The sequence below is a fragment of the Gordionus sp. m RMFG-2023 genome, chromosome 2, assembly GCF_954871325.1.
Source record: "Gordionus sp. m RMFG-2023 chromosome 2, tfGorSpeb1-WG-v2, whole genome shotgun sequence".
NCBI classification, from domain to species: Eukaryota; Metazoa; Nematomorpha; class Gordioida; order Chordodea; family Parachordodidae; genus Gordionus; species Gordionus sp. m RMFG-2023.
In genome coordinates, this window is record NC_088776.1 from 32,640,913 (window position 1) to 32,661,654 (window position 20,742).

Consider the following 20,742-nt stretch of genomic DNA (forward strand, 5'->3'; position numbering starts at 1 on the left):
TATAAAAATCTTTATGAATATGATAATTTTAAAATAAAGGAATTACTATTTTTACGATTATCAATAATTTAATTTTTTATTTTAAATTCATAACTTTAGAATAGATATATAATATATAAAAACAGAATAGAAATATATTAAAAATATAAATAAAAGTTTATAATTTTTTTTAGTATAAAATTGATTTTTTTAAGGAGAAAATATATTTAAATCACGGCATGATATAAGGTATAAGTAATGAAGGAAAAGGTATAGATGAATAAAAAGGTATATATATAAAACTAATTTTATTCATAAATATGAAAAAAATTAATAAAATAGTAGTACACTTTTTAAAATGACCTGACTTATTTAATAAAAAATTATAAATTTTTCTTTAGGGGTTTTTTTAATTCTCTTCCTAACCTAACTATTATCTCGTATAAATAATTTAAAGTTATAAGTTAGATGAACATATTTTAAGGATTTTTTTTATTGATATAGAATCACAAATAAAAACCATCAATTTTATCGATAACTTTAATCTCTTCCAAGTATTCAACTACAAAACCACCATATAAGCGAAATGTTGCATATTTTGTAAAATAAAATAATTGATTTTTAAATCTTGATTAAATTGGTTCAGTTCTTTTAAAATAGTAATTATCAAAAATAACGCTGAAATAAGAAATTAGGTTATTATCGTTCACCAGATCCTATCATTTGGGCGGGTGCCTCTCATTCTCCCGCCAAAATTTTTTTATACATTCATAATTTTTTGTAATTTAAATGTGAAGCTTAATTCAAAAAAATTGCGTTCATAAAAACGATTTGATGCCTTCTTAAAATCAATCTCTAACCCAGGCCTAAGCTGAAAATACTAATAATTTAATTTTATTTTACGCATAAGAAATACAATTATTTAAATCGAATTAGAAGTCTGAAAACCCAACTTAATCTCAAAACCTACCAACCTGACCCGAGGATTAGATCTGGTTAGGATTTTTTTTTAGGTGGGTTAAGTATTTGGATATATTTTTGTTATAATTTTGTATTTAATCCGAGATCAAATATTTATGGTTAGATTGTATAAAATTTTTCTCATTTTTAGATTAATCCAAATACTTAAAAAAATATTTTTTCTAGAAATTTTTTGAATTGGGTCGGAAGGGGGTTCAAAATTTTTTTTATTTTACAAGTTTCTAAATCGGATATAATAATAATGTCTAAAAATTATCGATAATAGTGTCTTCATTATTCGTTCTAATATAATAAAATAATTCCTAAATTTACACCAACCCTTTTCCTTCCAATCAAATCTAAATTGGCAGAAAAGGGAAAATTATAAAATTAGAATTCGCAAAATAACATTCATTCTACCCTTACCCTCCTTTAATTTTAATAACAATCTTGAGTCAATTTCCTCTTCCCTTCATTGTGAAAAACGCCTGTTTCCTCCAGAGTTTATAACCAATTTATGGTAAAATATATTAGATACCAAATAAACTTTTTATCAATTTTGGTTTTGCTGTTTAAATTAGTAAATAATATTTTCGCTTAAGATCCAACTCAAATCATAGTTTTAATAACTTAAAAGATAAAACTGTTAATCTAATAAATTAATATATTAGAAATGTCAAATTATGCCATAATAAAAGGATTGTTTAGGTTTTATAATGATAGAAAAAAACTTTAAAGTAGGTGAAAAAAGGAAAACTTAAAAACTTTTATATATCAAGAATAATATTATATAATATAAAAATAAATAGAATATTATAAGAAAGTAGACTTATTATAAAAATATTATATTATACTTAAAAATATAATTGTAATAAAGAAGAAAAAATATATATTATATTATATTCTTTAATTGAGTCAAAAGTTCATTAAATCTTACAATATCTATTTGTAACAATATTTGCCTGTTAATTATTAGTAATTGACAAAACAAGGGAGTCAATGTTTATCATTATTCTTATTATATTTTATATGTATACAACTTTAATTTACATTATAGCATATAGACAGTAATAAAGTCATTTTTATTTTAGATTATTAAATTGATAGATAAATGGTTACAAAAACATTTATAATTTAGATATAAACAAACATATTTGAACATATTTACCTTTTTTTGTGTAACATTGTCATATAACTGTGATGTCATGCCTTCTTCATCTTAACATAAAATGCTCTATATATAATTTTTTTATTATCCTTATAATTTGTCTTATTTATAATTTGAAGAGATTACAACACAAATAAAAAAGATTTTTACATATCTTACTAGGTGTGAAAAATTTTGATTTATTATATTATGTCAGTAACAGTAATTCGATTGTATTTTAAATACAAGATTATGTATACAATTCTATTATTGTTTATATTTAAATAAACATGGATGTTAAAAAGGTTATAATCCGCAATATTATAAAACAATTTTACATTGAGTGTTTTATTTGAGGGTGATTAAGGTGTGAAAAATTATATATTATGCATCATTTCATAAATTATTGGTTTTATTTATTTTTAATTAGTATAAACTTTTATAATTTCAAATATTAATTATAAGATGGAGATAAATTCTAAGCTAATGGAAGAATGAATAGTATAACTCAATACTGATTGTAAATTGTAAAAATGCCCCTTAACCAGTCACACGTCAAGAGAGAGAGACCCTACGACGGAAATGTATGTAAAGAAAAAAAGATGAATGATCAAGATGAACAGATATTTTCTTTCAATTTTTACCAATCAAGTAACACATCTCATTCAAGGAGTTATATTACCGAGGGCTTTGCTACTCTCACTCAAGTTAATTTTCCTTTTTTTTTTTTTACAAATTTTAAGATTTTTTAATATTTGGATTTTAAAACTTTATAAATTGTTTAATGAAAATTATTATCAATTATACAGGGCAATCATACTCAAACCCGATATTTATTTTTGTTCGATGATTGGCTCATCATAGTTAAATCAAAGTATAATCATATGCCTATTTATAAATATTTATATGTGATACATAATATGGGAAAAATGATAAAATATATATATTATTTTAATTTATTTATTTAATATTTTGGTATTGAATATAAATTTTTTTCATAAATTCGATAAGGAATTTAAAATTTTCTCGCAAATTTAACACTTTTTCGAATTAGCTGCCTTTGGCTGATAATAATTTATCGAAATTAAATTTTTGCTTTATTATTTTTAAAGAAACTCGAACTTTTTAAAAACCGCTTTGATAAATTTTATTGATAGCCATCTCTTGAGGGCAAATATGCGCAGTATGCATAAATTTAATAGGTAGGTCTGGGTGAAAGGATAGAAGGCTACGTTGCCACAAATTGTATTAGACCAAGCTGCAACGCCCTCTTAAAAAAATTAACACCAATTTTGAATAATGGATTAGCACCCCTATTATTTCATTTAAGATTTAAAAATAATAATTTTAGTGTTAATTTTAATAATCTAAGACTTCTGGAATACATAATTCTGCAATAATAGTAATTTCCTTTCACCAAAATAAAACTTAATATTAAAAAATGGAGAACAAAAGATATTATCGCAAACTTTATTAAAGTATTATATAAATATAGGAAAGGCAGATTATGGAACAGAAATATTTTGCACTATTACTGCGGAATTTTTATATTCATATATGATTAAAATATGGTATTGAATAGCCTCATCATTTGAATACAAAATAATAATAAAAAATTGAGCTTATCACTATCATCGTTTTGGTGCTAGTTAAGTTTCTGCAATTGCACTATGCCTTAGAATAGGACACCTGGCTAACTTTATTAGGTAAATATTTCAAATTTAGTAATAAAATGTATTTTAATATAATTATAGGGCTTAGAAAGTTGTCATACTATTTATTAAATTAATATAAATACATAATTAGAAATATTATCGCCGGGGTGGCCTAATGGGTAAGATGTAGGCTTGGAAACACGAGTATGAACAAGGACGCGGGTTCAATCCTGGTAAGAACCATAAAAACTTTCAAGTTTTTCTTCGATAACTGATGTGTAAAGACATATGGTATGATGAATTTCGGAGCTTAGAGATGACACCCCGGTCACCGACAGGCCTGGACAGCCGGGTGCTAAGGATACCTTTCCAATAAACAAAATGAAGGACACAAATGAAAATATGAATATGAAAGCTAGGGCGTTCCCTTCATGCGACGCGCAGGGTGTAGACCTCCATCCTGTGAAAAATAAAGTAAAGGTCAAAGCAAAGAAGACAAGACTGGCAAGTTTGAATATTGGGACGCTTAAAGGTAAGACGAGAGAATTGGCATCAATGTTGAACAGGAGAAAAGTTGATATAGCGTGCATACAAGAGACGAAATGGAAAGGACAGAAGACTTTGATGATTGGAGATGGGTATAAATTGTACTATAATGGACTTGTTAGCAATAGGAACGGTGTCGGCATCATCCTCAGTCAAGATCTAACCTCCTCAGTTGTAGAAGTCAACAGGATCTCTGATAGACTAATGAGGATAAAACTCTGCATTGGTCAATCAATACTACACATCCTATCAGTATATGCTCCTCAAACGGGTTGCAAGGAAGAAGAGAAAGATGACTTTAGGAAATCCCTAAGGATGACCTAGTCATAATTGGTGGTGACTTAAATGCGCATGTGGGGAAAGCAAGATTGGATACGGAGAAAGAAATGATGAAGGAGAGCACGTACTGAAATTTGCGCAAGCCTTCGACCTTGCCTTAACCAACACCTACTATAGGAAAAAAGACAGTCATTTAATAACATATGAAAGTGGTACTAGGAAAACACAGATAGATTACATGCTAATCTCTCGCAGAAGATTAAAAGATGTAATAGACTGCAAAGTCATCCCAGGAGAAGATATTGCCGCGCAACTACAAATCTCAAAAAACTGGAACCATGCATCAAATGGGGCAAATTAAAAACAATGACAGATGCCTTTGCAATCAATGCAAACATTGAAACAATAAATTGCTCACAAGTCAGTGAAAAAATATGGACAGACCTTTCATCCAGATTAATAGACACTGCAAAATCGACGCTAGGCTTGACAAGAGGAGGCAACAAATCACACAAATAACTATGGTGGTGGAATCAAGAGGTACAAACCACATACAGGAGAAAAAAGCCCTTTATAAAATATGGTACAAATCCAAAAATGCAGATGACAAGTCAAGATACAAAAAATCTAAGAGATTAGCTACAAAGGCGGTGGCTAGGGCCAAATCTGAAGGGCAAAATAAAATATACAGATTAGCCAAACAGCGAGAAAAGAACTCTAGGGATATAAACGGATCGCCGAAAGTAATGAAAAATAAAGATGGGAAATTGATAATAAAGGAAAAAGAAATAATGAATAGATGGAAAGAATATTTTCAGGAGCTTCTCAACTTTAATTCCCACATATTGCATCTCGACGAACACTCCCCTTGTCAAAACCTTGTACAACCTATAACGGAACAAGAAATAATCACATGCCTCAAGCATATGAAAAACAACAAAGCTAGGGGTCCAGACGATATTCCAAGGAGATGATGGAATACATCTCCTCACAAATCTGTACAATAAAATACTTGGAAATGAAGAGGTCCCCCAAAAATGGAGGCAGAGCTATCTAGTTCCTATCTTCAAAAATAAAGGGGATCCACACAATTGTCAAAATTACAGGGGCATGAAACTAATGTCACACTGTCTAAAACTATACGAAAAAATAATAGAAAAAAGATTAAGAGATATAATCGAAATAGGAGAGACACAGTTTGGCTTTATGCCTGGAAGATCAACAACCGATGCTATCCATGCAATTAGGCAAATGAGTGAAAAATACAGGGAAAAGAACAAAAAGCTACACATGGTCTTTCTCGATCTAGAAAAGGCCTTCGATAGAATCCCAAGAAAACTTATCTGGTGGGCGCTACGCCACAAAAAAGTTCCCGAAAAATATATAAGAATAATAGAGGATATGTATATGGGACATACAACAATGGTCCGTAGTTAGCACAGTCTATACCTCAAACAGTCCCGTGGAATATGATATTTGCAGATGATATTGTGATACTTGCCGAATCCAAGGATGAAATGAAAGAAAGGTTAGTGAATTGGATAAATATCCTAGAAACGCACGGATTAAAAGTAAATAGAGAAAAGACGGAGTATATGGTGATAGGAGGAGATGAAACAGAGAGCATTGATATAAATGAATGGCAGATATCCGCAATTGAAAGCTGCAAATATTTGGGCTCCACTATACAAACAAACGGCACAATAGAAAAAGAGATAAAGAATAAGATTAATCAAGGGTGGTTAAAGTGGAGATCTTTATCTGGAGTGCTATTTGACAAAAGAATCCCACACAAATTAAAGGGAAAAATCTACAGTTCCATAGTACATCCAACTATTCTATATAGTTCGGAAACATGGCCAACCAAAGAATCAGACGAGAGAAGTCTACAAACTATGGAGATGAGAATGCTGAGGATGATTGCTGGGGTAACAAGAAAGGATAAGGTGCGCAGTACAAGAATACTAAATAGTTTAAAGGTAGTGCCCATTAAGACTAAGTTAATGGTAAACAGACTTAGGTGGTATGGGCACACAATGAGAAGGCCTATGAACTACATAGGAAATAAAGTTGAAAGATTGGAAGTGATGGGCAAACGTAAAAGAGGAAGGCCAAAACTTCAATGGGGCCATAAAGTTAGAGCCAATATAAAGAAGTATAAAATAGATAAAAGAGATTGTACGAATAACATAAAGTGGAGAGAGATGTTGAAGGAGCTTACCACCAGAAAAGGTGAAAGCTAAAGAGAAAAAAAAACATAATTAGAAATATTAAAAAATTGTATAAATCTTTTTATTCCAATTTTATATTTCTATAAAAAAATTATTCTGATATCTGCCTAGCTTTAGACAGTTTAAATTTTAGTATCGTGTTTATCAAAAGGTGTTGTTTTACTTTAATATTATATTAGAGATTTTATGAAAAATAGAATTAATTCTTATATATATCAACCTACCTCCTAACACCTTATATCAAAGTTACTATATGAAGATGCCCTAGCACACATTCTACTTATTATGGACACTCAGACCATATTTATTCGATAGTTTGGGCATTACAAAATTATTAATATATGTATCATAAAAGTAAAAAATACTTCTTAATAAATACGATATCATCCCATCCTGTCTCCCTTATATTAATTTATTATAGTCATTATTTGAAATTTTTGCATTATACAGTTGAAATATAAAATTCGAAACTTTATTGGAAAAAAACTCTATTTTTTTACACATTTATGCGATAGCTTATTTTTTTTAAGTTTAACTTTTTATAATATTTATATATATAATTTTGACTGCATTTAAACGGTTCTAAATGTTTAAACTTTTTATAATATTTATATACATAATTTTGACTGCATTTAAACAGTTCCAAATGAAATTTGCAATGTCTCTCAAAATATTAACTGCATAGGTTTAATACAAAATTTTATAGTTTATAATAATTAACATTCTATTATATGTTAACTTTATGATCATAATAAAAGGATTGTTATAGTAAATAGTTAGAACTTCCTTTTTAAAAAAGTCTTGCAATTGGCATATACACAATTAGATCCCAGCTCGAACAAACCCGTTTTATGTGAAATACACGTAATCTCATCTAAGATTCCTAAAACATTACTTAGTTTTTTTTATCGATTGGCATAATTAAACAATGAATAAATTTAATCGATAACAATAGCACTAAATAAGCTGTCTTTGGGGACTCAGCTCTAATCAAAGCTTGTACTTCATTTATCATTTTACTCATGTTTAAATCAATAAACTAGGTTTTCATATTATATTTTTTGAATATTAAGCCCAGTCGTGTTACCCGCACAAAATATATCTATTAATCTTTCAACTAGCTTAGGCAATTCACTATTTTCAATATATCCTACTAACAAAGTTATTGCTTTGGATTTCGAAACATTATATGTACCATCAACTATAACTGAAAAGCTTCTGTTCTTCCTTTTTCTGTATTTTTTTTGTATAGATAATTTGAGAACATTTTGTAAATTTTTAAAAATAAAAATTTTTTTAAACAATTTTAAAAACCAGTCCTTCGTCCTCAATCTCCCCATTGTAGGGACCACTGTTTTTTATTTTGTTAATTTTTAAACCTTAAATTGTTTTTAAGTGAAATTAAATTTATTTATATGTTAAAACAGAGCAAATAATGCTTTTCAACTCAAGAAGAAAATACGGGTCGCCGAAATGTGGATAACGGAATACATTCACGGAATAGGCGATGTTGATCCTGAATCTAAACTATTGTCATTTGTTATTGGCTGGCCTCTTATAAACTCAATCATCACTTTTAAGTAATATTATACTTAAAATAATATATAATATTACAATAAGGCTCACAAATTATAAATTTAGATCCTATATATAAGTTTGATTTTATATTACGACCTTTTAATAGTTATTTATAGTTCACATATACGAAAATATGTTCTTTGTAGAATCGGGGTCGTAACTAAGGATGGATGTATAACTCCAATTTCCTGGTTTAAGCCCTTATATTTATTCGTGTATAACAATGTATTGACAACGTTACATTTGGTTGACCCTAAATTTGTGACCTAATATTACATTACATCTATATAAATATGATGAGAGAACTGTAAATATTCTCTTATATTTTGTCATTAATTACTCTTTTCTTACTTCTGATGCATTAATGGTGCAAGGTGTAAGTTATATAAAGCATTTATATATTTATCTAGCCATTTTAATCCAGATATAAGTTTGATTTTTTTTTATTTTCAATTCCTGCCAATACCAGGTTTATAGTAATCAGATGAACAATCCTCCATTGGTTTATTATGGTTGAGCTTACTCAAATCTACTCAGGGACGAGAACCCTCCTATAAATATGGGTTCGGGTTTGGGTTCAGTGAAAAATCTTTGAACCCGGTTCGGGTTCAGGTGGGTTCAGGGTTCGGAGACCAGAAAAATAATAACTTATTAAAATTAGTTAAAATAATAGAAACATCATTTTTTAAAAAAAATTTATTTATATAGTATCGCCATAAAAATATTTATCATCAATACTATATAATATCGTTGGTTTAGAATTTGAATTCTCCACTCGACATTTTCAAAATTTTTGAGTTAGAAGTGGATAATAACTTATTTATTACCAATATATATAAAAATAAAAACTAGATTAAAAAAATATTAATTTTTGCCAAAGTTATTGTCAAAATTGATAAATAAATTTTTCCTATATTTGATTTTAAACTTTAATTTTGATTTTCTCATTTTAAATATTCAAAATTTTTGAATTAGAAGTGGATAATAACTTATTTATTCCCAATATATATAAAAATAAAAACTAGATTAAAAAATATTAATTTTTGCCAAAGTAATGTCAAAATTGATCAATAAGTTTTTCCTATATTTAATTTTAAACTTTAATGCTGATTTTCTCATTTTAACATTTGCATAAGTGGAGCACTCCAATTCTAGAAGAACGATATAATACTACAATACAATTTAAAAAATTATTAATATAACAAAAATAATTATATGAAAAATGACCCAAAATTTTTTTTTTTTTAAATTAATATTTTTTTTGAATAAAAAAACAATTGTTTTGAATAAGAACTCTTCTTAAATAGGAAATCTTTTATAAATAAAAATCCTAAATTACATGTTTTTTATATTATATTATTTATAACATATAATTTAAAATAAATAAAATAAAAGTTTAAAATAATAAAAAATAAATTTTTTAAAATTAAAAAAAAAACTTGTACCCTGACCCTAAATTTTAAAAAAGGGTTTGGGTTCGCCAAAATATTGAGGGTTCGGGTTCAGGCTTTAGGTTCGGGTTCTCGTCCCTGAATCTACTTATAAAGTTAGGGTTCAAAAAATTGAAAGCTTCCCATGTTAATAAAAAACTTCAAATTAATTATTAATGGCCAAATATCTAAAATACCTATCAAATGATTTTTAAACTGCCCATTTAATATAAATATTGTCCAAGTCATTAAAAAAAATTGAATTATAATTATTTACTAACTAGAATTTTAAAATACCTGCCAAATTATTTTTTAGTATCCATTTAATTAAAATTGTGCTTATTTTGATATATATATATATATTACTGCCCATTTCTTATTAAAAAAATCTAATCAAATATTTTGTAGTCTATAAAATTTAACTTTTTTATTCCTAGTTGAACATTTATATTTTAATAAAAAATTAGATCAAAAGATGCACGAAATACCTGGTGGTGCCATCTTTCAAAGTATATTTTTATGTTTTATATGCCTGCTTTTCTAAGTATTATATTTTATTTAAGTATCAACTAATGAAACTTAACATAGTTTTGAAATATTCATTGCAATCTTAGAAAATATATTGTAATCTTCAGGACTTTCTTACACGGAGAGTACGAATCAATTGCATAATTAATATTATCGGGGAATGAGGAGAGTATTCTCTTACTCAACAAACATAGTCAGTATTAATTTTATTTTCGTCATAGGAAGTTCTCAACTTTATTGTCGTAGGGGGTCGACTTTACAATGTCCTAAGCTAGTGATTATTTACCCCCAGTGTTTTTAAAGGCTCGATTTTATAAAATGGCTAACCCAATATTTTTGAAAATATTACGCAAGCCTAAAGATGCTCATAGATGAAAGGTCTGGACATCTATTAACAAATCTAGTGGGCTAAAATATTGGTTTAGCCGTTTAGCAAACCCCCTTACACTCTTAGCCCTCCTTACCCTCTAGCCCCAACTAAATCTAAATTGTAAAAAAGAAAATCCAAATCAAAACTACCCTACCCACTACCTAAATAGCGATAGCCTCTTCATAAATGCTCCTTCGATTTCAATGATGATCCTATGTCATACCCCCCTTCCCTATGATAGAAACCCTTGGTCTAGAGAGCTCTGGTTCTCTTCAAAAAAACTTATAAGATTCATGCTCCTTCAGAATATTTTAAATTATATTCTTAAAAAATGATTTTCTTATAATTTATATTACCAAACAAAAAATATAATAATTATGAAAAGTTAGTTTAACCCTCAGCTTATCAGACAAAAAGTGTAATATTACTGCCAACCAGTTCCAATTACCCTTTATAAATAATAGACCTTTTACTTTTTCACATTATTATGAAAATAATAGAAAATTTTTTTACAATATGGGCAGAATATATTTGAAAGTTAATTACAAATTTTTATGCTTATGTTTTTCTCTCATCTATAGTGGGCGAATCGTACAACTAGCTTTTTTTAATTAGATATTACTTTTAGTCAAATGAATTTCACACAATTATATTGAATTTTTTCCCCTTCTTTATTTGACCGCGGCATATAATTTGAGTAATGGAACTCAAAGAAAATATATAAATTAGAACTCTTGATTGAGAATCGAATAATTTTAAAATAATTTTGCCACATTCTTTGAATAATAATTTTCATTTACATATTTGGATACAAAGAATTCGATTTGATCTGCATTATCGGTAATTTTCTCAGATATATCGAAAAAATTCTTACAGCTTTATAAGGTTTGATATGACACCTCATTTAGCTCATTTTTATGAGTTGAATGTGGCAACATCAGAATCGCTTTTTGCATGAGATCTTACTAAAAAATTATAGAAATATCGACATGCCTAATTTTTAATAAAATTAATTTAGACAAAGAGAATAGATTTGATTGGCCTAGAGCGTATTGTTATAAAAAAAATAATATTGCAAAAATTTCTTTTCCAAGCAGACCATTTTTTCAAAGCGGTTTTTGAGGCGTGTTTCCAGTATTTTTTATTTCTAAACAAAAGATAATAATTTGTCAAATTATTTTTTTATACAATATAATATTATTTAAAAAAGTAAGATTTCAGACTCCATTTAATTGTTAATAAAAATCAAACAAAATATTACCTTTTTTGGGAATAAATAAAAAATTACTAGAAATATGGCTCATAAATCGCTTTGGGAAAACGTTCGGATTTCTTTTACTAACAGCAGGACGATAAAATAATAATAAAATTTTTATAATAAAGCAATTAATCATAGTGACTGGGTCCATTGGATTCAGTTAGTAAGCTAAGGGTTAAGTTTCTCTAGTTTAATAGATATACTAATCGTATCGATTCAAATTGAAAACTATTAGATTAATTATTATTATCTATTCTAATTTTTGTAATATTTATATATTTAAGTGCCATTAAAATTCAATGTGCAAGAGAAGAACCTAAAACTACAACTCTCAAAATATTTAATTGGAATTTAAATTCGCATATAAAAGTTTGATTGTTTCTATGATATTATTTTTTAATATATATTATATATATTATAATTTTTAAAATTAATATATATTATATAATAATACTATTCTTACTTCACTATTTTTTTACGAAATTTTTTTAATTTGTAATTGCAATCATGTAATGTCTGCTAAAATTCTGAATATGAAATAACTCATTCAATCATATAATAAGCATTATTAATATATAATGCATATTTAAATATAGTCAAAAACCATGCGCATTGGATCTCAACACACCGCTGACGAGTGTTTAAAGAAGGCGATGAAACTGTTCAACTTTTCACAAGTTTTATAATAAACAATTATGAAGCTATTTTTGATATAATTAATTTTACCTGGTGACTTTTGAAAATATTTTATGGGGGTAAGGGGGAAGATGCCCCACCCCCTTCTTTCATAATTACGCTACTTCCATAAGTTTATTCAAAAAATAGTTAGTATCAAAATATCTTAAAAATCATTAAAGAAAGCGGTTAATCTTAAAATTTTATTTAATATAGCTTTTTTAATTACTTAGTGTTACTTTTTTAATTACTTAGTGTTACTTTTTTAAACGTAATGTGACTTTTTTCAAAAAGATAGTGTCCTTTCTTTATTTAATTATTGAAAAAGGTCACAATATGACTAAAATAAGCTATAAATAAACTTTACACCGTTAATGTTAAGTAGTTATATTTATCTAATTTGAACATTTTTCCCTAATTAAACGGAGAATAATACAATCCAAAATTTATGTGTTTTAGGACGATATATCCAAGTCAAAAATTAATATTTCTACTAACGATAACAACTTTCCAGAGATTAATAATCAAGAAATACATTTATGGGTTCAAATTCAAAATAGCTCAATTATGCTTATAGGGCACGAAAGGCCTTACGCCATTATTACCAATCACGTCACGAGGGCCATGTTATTGGATAGAAATGTATTATCAGTCGATAAAAAGGTTACCCCCCTCTTGCCACCATTTAATGAAATATCCTACATATTTCATGATGATTTAGGCAAGGATGTTGAAACCGAATCTGTTAGAGATGCAGCAATAGAAGGTAATGGAGTATGCTTTTATAATAATTTTTGGTTTTATTTTATTCTATTTTTTCTCATTAAATTTGAAGAAGGATGTGTTGAAATTGTATGATTTTTTTTCTATTTATTAGGTATTTTTAATAGGATATAGTGTTTATAGAATTCTATTGTATCACAACTCTTATATCAAAATCGAAATTAAATCAAACGTATCTAAAAAAATATGTAGGTGCTAGTAATAATATGGAAGAAAACATCAAAGATGATTCCACCATATATACTCGGAAATTAAATCGCTTAATTCACGCAGAAAAAACCAAAGAGCTGATTAGCAATGAAATTTCTTTTAACGAAAATACAATCCCATTTCAATCGTTAAAAGCTGAAAAAAATATTTTAGATTTTAACTTGAAAACTTATAATTCCCCTCCTTCATCTGCCTTGTCACCATTCCAATTGCAACAACTACTGGAAGGTAACACGTCTACCAGCGACTGTCAATTTTCTTTGAGAATCAATACTATGACTCAATCTAATAATCACACCAAAGTGTGGTACCCTAACAATAAGTTCTTGAGTCTCAAAATCAAACAAAGTATTTTATTAATCATAAAAAGAATTTTATAGCTTTATCATAAATACTTTGATATTTTAATTTTTATTAACCAGAAAATTTTATTTTGCAATTGAGAGAATATAATTGTGCAATCTTTAACCTATTTTTCAATCTAGTAAAATCTTGTCAATTATTAAATATTTGTCTTAATTGAGCATATTCCCAGTTTTGGCCAAAAATTTTTCTAAAAAATATCCAACCATGCAACACCACACAATCTGAGAATAATTTTATATACATTAAACAACTAGTAATTTAGATAATTTCGGTAAAATATTCTAAACTTAAATGGGACAGATTACACTGAAAAAATTATTTTTATCATTGAATCTACAGGTAAACTCATATCGACTAAAAGCAAAAATGGTATATATCGACTTAAAAAATCCTCAAACAAAATCAGCAATTTATTGATTCCCCGCATATCTGGTAGACATAGCTCTCTTAAACATTTTGTAGATCAAAAATGCGCGTCCCGCACAATATGCAACCCTTGTGAGACGATTTCACCTTTAGTTGTCATTCTTCAAAATACAGAATTTGATAATAAAAAGATGGTTCTCGACAATTTAAGTATGGAAGATGAAATTACAATCTTTAAATCTAATAGCATTTTTATTTTTTTGAAATTTTATATACTCAATTTTTTATTAAAAACGACTCAGGTAATAAATCAGTTATTCCATCTATACAAGGACTAACAAATTTTAATATGATCAGACCCATGCAGCTTTCCTATGAAAATAAACATGGGGTTGGTCAAGGTCATGAAAATTATTGCAATACCTCTACAGCAGAACGATCTGACGACAAGACATTTAAGGATCGAAGAAAAAGCAAATTGTTTAATAAGCATCTTAATGAAATAATGATTAGCAATAATGAATTTCCCAAGCCAATTAAAGTTAGAATTTTTCAGATTAGATTTTTTTTAAATATTGAATTAAATTTTTTTATTTGAATCGTTGCTATCTTAGTGATAGGGATAAGGGGAAAGGGTGCGGGGAGCTTAAAATTCTAGATACATTAAAAAACGAAATATTTTCTTTATCAAGTAATAAATATGAAAATGTTAATTTGTATAATAATAATAATGTTAAAATTTACTCAGGGATGAGATAAATTATATTTTAATTTTTGTCACCTACTAATGTTTTATAGAAAAATTAGGATTTGAACATTCTTCATTAAACTTATATATATATTTTTTAATTTTAATTTTTTATGCACATAAAAATAATGAAGAAAATTTTGCAATTATTGTACACTTATGGGCCGTACACCATAGGCATATTTAGAAAATCTGCCAGTGCTAAATTATGCAAAACTTTAAAAGAACAACTCGACCGCGGAACAGACGTTAATCTTGATGATGTTCCTATGCTAGCCATTTCTTCTATATTTAAAGTTTGTTAAAATATTATTTTTCGATGTACACTATTGTAAATATTTTAAAGTAATTATATTCACATTAATTTTTTATTTTTTAATCATATATCTTTAAATTTGATTTTATATGAAATCGTTTCAAATATTGTTTACTTATAATAATTTATTTTTTGTAACTAATTAGGAATTTTTAAGGAATATTCCTAACGGTTTAATGGATTGCCATCTTTACGAAAAATGGCACCGCATTATGAGCATTGAAAATGAACATGAAAAATTTACTAAATGCAAAGGGTAAATATCTATATAAATTATGATTGCTGAATATAAACAATTATATTACAAATTTCAATCAAGTCATATTCGCTTTGAGTAATATAGAAGATTTTATAGTTTTTTATGCTTAAAAATTGTTTTAAAGTTGTCTTTTCAATTTTTATTATTTTTATTTTAAAATATAACTTAATAATCTTAAGATAATAAGAGATGTGTTAGAACAGTTCCAAAATTAAATGATCTTAAGAAATAATATAATATATACATACAACATTTATCTCCCCTAGTTTGTACTCTCAATTGCCAAGCCACAATCGTTTTCTGTTAGCCCATACACTCAAGATATTTAAATTGATTAACGATAATTCGGTCTACAACAGTATGACCAGCGCGAATATGTCCATATGCGTTGGGCCCAGTCTATTATGGGAGCAATCTTCTGCATCGATATCTAACCCTTGCCTGGTAGTCGGTCCCAAGCGATCTAAACTTCTTCACTTTGGCCATATTAACATCTCTAATGATTCTACACAAGAAGGTAAAAAAAGTTTCAGTGCTTTAGCCCTGGTCCCTATTGCTTTTAACAACAACAATAAAGACAAAGACCAAAATAAAAATAATCAAAATGTCACGCATGGTTTTGATAATTGCAATCAATATGAAGACCAGCAAGTCATGAAAGACGGAACCAAGTGGATTCCTTTATTATTAGAATACATGATAAACAATGTGGAATACCTTCAACCTGACTCTAGTAGTTGCACTAGTTCGAGTTTTAAAATAAAATTTAATAACAGTTCAAAAAATAAACACCATTTAGTTCAAATGCACCGCAACAACCATAGCCGCAAATCGCAAAATCGTTTGAAGCGCTTATCTAGAGCAAATGCAATAATCTCCGCTGCTGGTTTAAAGGTTAGAACTGATAATACAATTAACTGTGACTTGGATAATAGTAGATTAAAGCAAAATATGGACCCTAAAAATTTCACACTTCAAGATAAATTTAAGGAAAAAAATTACGGAATAGGCTACGAAAATATAAATGATCATCGTAAAGAAGCTATTTTTATCGACAACGATGCTGATACCTTCGAAAAGAAGTATCGATTTCAATCCTACAAGGATCATCTTTTTCCGGAGTCCGATCCTAGTATGAAAAACAGGGAAATAAACTACGAAACTTCCGAGAGCACAACGGGTGGTCTCTTATCTTCTCCGTCTTCTGCTCTTTCTCTACCCATTTCCCTGAGTCGATTACTCTCTCTTCCTTGTCCTTCCCAAGCTTCTCGCTGCCGCAACAATTATAATCATAGGGCAGACTTTGTAAAAATCCTATTATCGCCCACAACATCTATGAGTTTGAGTTCGAATGAAGATCTCAAGAACAATGGACAATCTGATCAGATGTCTGGCAATAATTATTTGACCGCTTCAAATGCCATGAGAGAATTATGTTCTTTAGATAATAGCGACGAACGTTCTCAGTCGCGTTCAAATTCATATTCTAGATCTAATTCCCGAGTCAGGGTAAATTCTTTCCTTCTAGGAGACTCTGACAGCCTCACCAGTTTGCCCTTAAGGAACATAGGTATTGTATGACTTATTCCATAATATATATTTTTAAATTTTTTTTATAATTCAAGATGAAAGGGAAAGGTATGAGGAGGAGTCCTCGACCGAAAGCTTGGAGGCCCCCGATCACAACGATATATACATGTTTACAACTAACTACTTACCCAATCGTTATTATTCATACGACAACAATAGATCTAAACTTGTACCTCCTTCTGATTTTCTCAAACCAAGTCGTAACGATAGATGTGAATCTCTTTCTACTCACAATTCCGAATTAATTAATCCTAATCGTTTTCAAAAAATATCATTGATATCGCCATTGACTAGTTCAAGTCGGGATTCTGGTTTAACATTGAGCGATAGCAATCTTTATAACACGGAGCCCGAAGTTGATCAAGATTTTCCTATGACATCTAAATCACAATTAGGTTCCAAAAGAAAAGCAATCCCAGCCAGAAGTTTTTCTCTTTGTACTGCCAAGGGATCTTCAGACACGATTGAAAAAATTAATGGGAAAAATATGAGAGCTAAATTTATAATAGAAAATTTTATAAACCGAAATGCAGATCACGATACAACAGAATTGCTAAACAATGATTGTATGAACTCTAATGACAAAATTATACATGGTAGATTTATACTAGCTAATCATGATGGTCCTAAAGGAATGCAAAGAACTAAAGATTATGTTAATAACATATCTGGAACTCCATCGGGCAAAGATTATCAACAGAATTATAACAGGAAAGATTTTAAGGAAAATTCATCTAAAATATCTAGAACACATGCTCAAATAAAAGTTTCTTATTTATCACCCTCCAAAAGAAGGAATTTAAATAATGATCCGGAAATTGCTTCTATTTTAAACGACGAACATTTTCTCCAAAATGATTATCCTATACCATCATATCAATCCACTTCAACACCGCCATTATATAAAATTTCGAAATATTTTCCTTATAATGAAACGAATCCACTTAATTCTGATATCAAATATAAAAATCCCTTGTTCAGCAAAAAACTAGAGTTTCCATCGTGTTCTCTACTTGGGGCAAAAAAAGAAGAGAAACAAGAATACGTGTACTTTGAAGAAACTAAAGAAGAGAAAAAATTGACTCTTCAAACGGTCGATAGTTATCGAGCTCGAAAAGTTTATGAAAAATCTCTGAGGCTTTATTTGACTGGATCTAACGGTCCAAAATATATATCATATCATGGTAATCCTAAATCCAACGAAATTATTAAATGTGATATAATTCAAAATGATCTTAACCGCAAAAATTTGACAACACCAAATGACAATGTTATTACTTCTAAGGAAGTTATCCGCTTGCCTAGCCCTGACAAGACCGAGTCGGGAGTAAAAGAAAACAATATTTTCGACACCTATTCTTCCCCTATTCGTGTTCGTAAGCTCATTAATTCGGTTTATAATGAAAACATGGTTTCTCCTAAGATAAACAAAATTAATGACCGTTCTGACACAACCTGGAGCGTTTTGCAATTGACCAAGATGTTTTCCAATATGTCATCTACCCAGGACTTAGTCTCTTTTAAGACAACAAAGGGAATTCACCGAAAACCTGATTCATGCGTTACGAAATCCTTGTCTTTAAATTGCAACAACCAAATAAGATATCAATTATAGTGTTTTTTAGATATATTTTTATATAAATATCAATTAACAAATTTTATAAATAATATATAATATTTATAACTGAAAATTATAAAATGCATTTAATTTTCTGTAACAATTAATTAAAAATATTTTTTATTTTTAAATACAGTATTATAAAGATATCAAGCACCTATATAATTTCATGAGTATAATATTTATATTTTAGATATTAAAAATATAATAAGATGGTTTTGTAATAAATGCTTTAATTAGCATGATTGTACATATTTCCAATACTGGATATTATTTCATATGTTGTTAAGGTCGAACAAGGTAAAAAAAATCTGCACATTATAAAAGAAAGTAAAATAATGGGATTGTGAAGAAATAAAAATAAATAAATGAAAATAAAAAATGTTAATTAATATATGATTTAAAAGGGAAATATTAAGGTGCATTTATAAGAGTTTGTCAAAAATAATTAGGTTAGAGTCTAATATTGATAAAAATGTTTTATTTAAATTTTAAAAGATTGTAGCAATCACATTTTTTAATTACAGTTTCATTTAGATTCACCAGGGCCCTCTCTTAACCACTTAAGTCAATAAAGCAGAAACCTCCATGGAGGCAACCCTATGAGTCTCAATAAAGCTAAAAATTACCCCCTTCTCTATAATTTTTTCCTAAATATTCAATTGGATAATATAATCAAAACGTTAAGTTTTTTTAAAATATAAAACACAACAGCACAGTTAATTGCAGACGCGGAAACAGGAGGGAGATTGTCCAACCCCATCACAACTTGCCTGTTCTCAAAAATATCATTTAAAACTAAAAAAAATTCTTCTCCCCCAAAAATGAATACAATATCATTATAAAGAATTTGAAAGAAGTTACTCACTACCTTTAAATCCAATCCTCTACCAAGATTACACATTGAAAATAATAAAATTATAACGGACCCCAGGGAACAATTAGCGATATGGACAGACCATTAAATGAACCTTTACAGAACAAGGTGGCCTAAACCATTATGTGACTATCCTTTCCAACCACCTAATCGGAACCTGAACAGAATAGATATAATCAATGCCATTAAAAGACTAAAAACCCATAAAGCAGCCGGAATCGATGGGATTTTTGCGGAACTTTCGAAGATAGATGCTGATTTAAGTGCTAGTCTACTGCTTCCCCTCTTTAATGAGATATGGAATACTGGCAATTTCCCAGAGGAATGGATGACCTCGATAATACTTAATTTCCCTAAAAATAAGAACCCGACTAGCCTGAAGGACTACAGAGGAATTGCACTGATCCCAGTTACCCTAAAAATGTTCACGTATATTATAGCCGTCAGGATTAAACCAATCATCGATAGAAACCTCTCAAACGCCATCACATCATATAGGAAGGGAAGGAACACGACGGAACTAACCATGGCGCTTAAGGTTATTCTGGAGAAAGCTAGAATACATAAGTCCCCAATATTTGCCCTAATGTGATCTAAGTCAAGCCTTTGACTCCATCATACAGCATAAGATCTGGCCCTTACTGGAGGACATAGGAATAGATAAACTGATTTCGCTTATAAAAATAATATACGATAATCATAACGTGATACCACAACATCTGAACTTAAAATCACAACCATTTAAGGCCAACAGAGGACTGAAACAAGGATGCATTTTATCACCTATGCTATTTAATGTAATAATGAACGATATTCTGAATAAATCCTTCAAACAAGAACATGCTCTTAACCCTCGATATCTGAATCAACAATATGATAATAACATACACAACTCTCTAAATTTTCTATGCTATGCCGATGATGTATGCATATTAGCTAACTCTGAGTACAAATTAAGAAACTTGCTGTCATT

At 28.5% G+C, this 20,742-nt stretch overlaps 1 protein-coding gene across 1 annotated transcript in view; it reads left to right on the forward strand.

The window, feature by feature from the left end:
• LOC135923092 (uncharacterized) overlaps positions 1-20,709 on the forward strand; it is a 36,870-nt gene extending 16,161 nt beyond the window's left edge. Inside the window, exons 2-16 of the mRNA XM_065457661.1 lie at positions 2,552-2,793; positions 2,896-2,960; positions 8,225-8,377; positions 10,273-10,314; positions 12,246-12,330; positions 12,558-12,638; positions 13,096-13,402; positions 13,612-13,977; positions 14,335-14,571; positions 14,664-14,902; positions 15,244-15,405; positions 15,572-15,681; positions 15,951-17,254; positions 17,310-18,888; positions 19,607-20,709. Coding sequence (XP_065313733.1) covers positions 2,620-2,793; positions 2,896-2,960; positions 8,225-8,377; positions 10,273-10,314; positions 12,246-12,330; positions 12,558-12,638; positions 13,096-13,402; positions 13,612-13,977; positions 14,335-14,571; positions 14,664-14,902; positions 15,244-15,405; positions 15,572-15,681; positions 15,951-17,254; positions 17,310-18,888; positions 19,607-19,688 — 4,986 coding nt within the window. The 5' untranslated portion in view covers positions 2,552-2,619 and the 3' untranslated portion in view covers positions 19,689-20,709. The remainder of the gene's footprint in view (positions 1-2,551; positions 2,794-2,895; positions 2,961-8,224; positions 8,378-10,272; positions 10,315-12,245; positions 12,331-12,557; positions 12,639-13,095; positions 13,403-13,611; positions 13,978-14,334; positions 14,572-14,663; positions 14,903-15,243; positions 15,406-15,571; positions 15,682-15,950; positions 17,255-17,309; positions 18,889-19,606) is intronic.
• Positions 20,710-20,742: the final 33 nt, after the last annotated feature.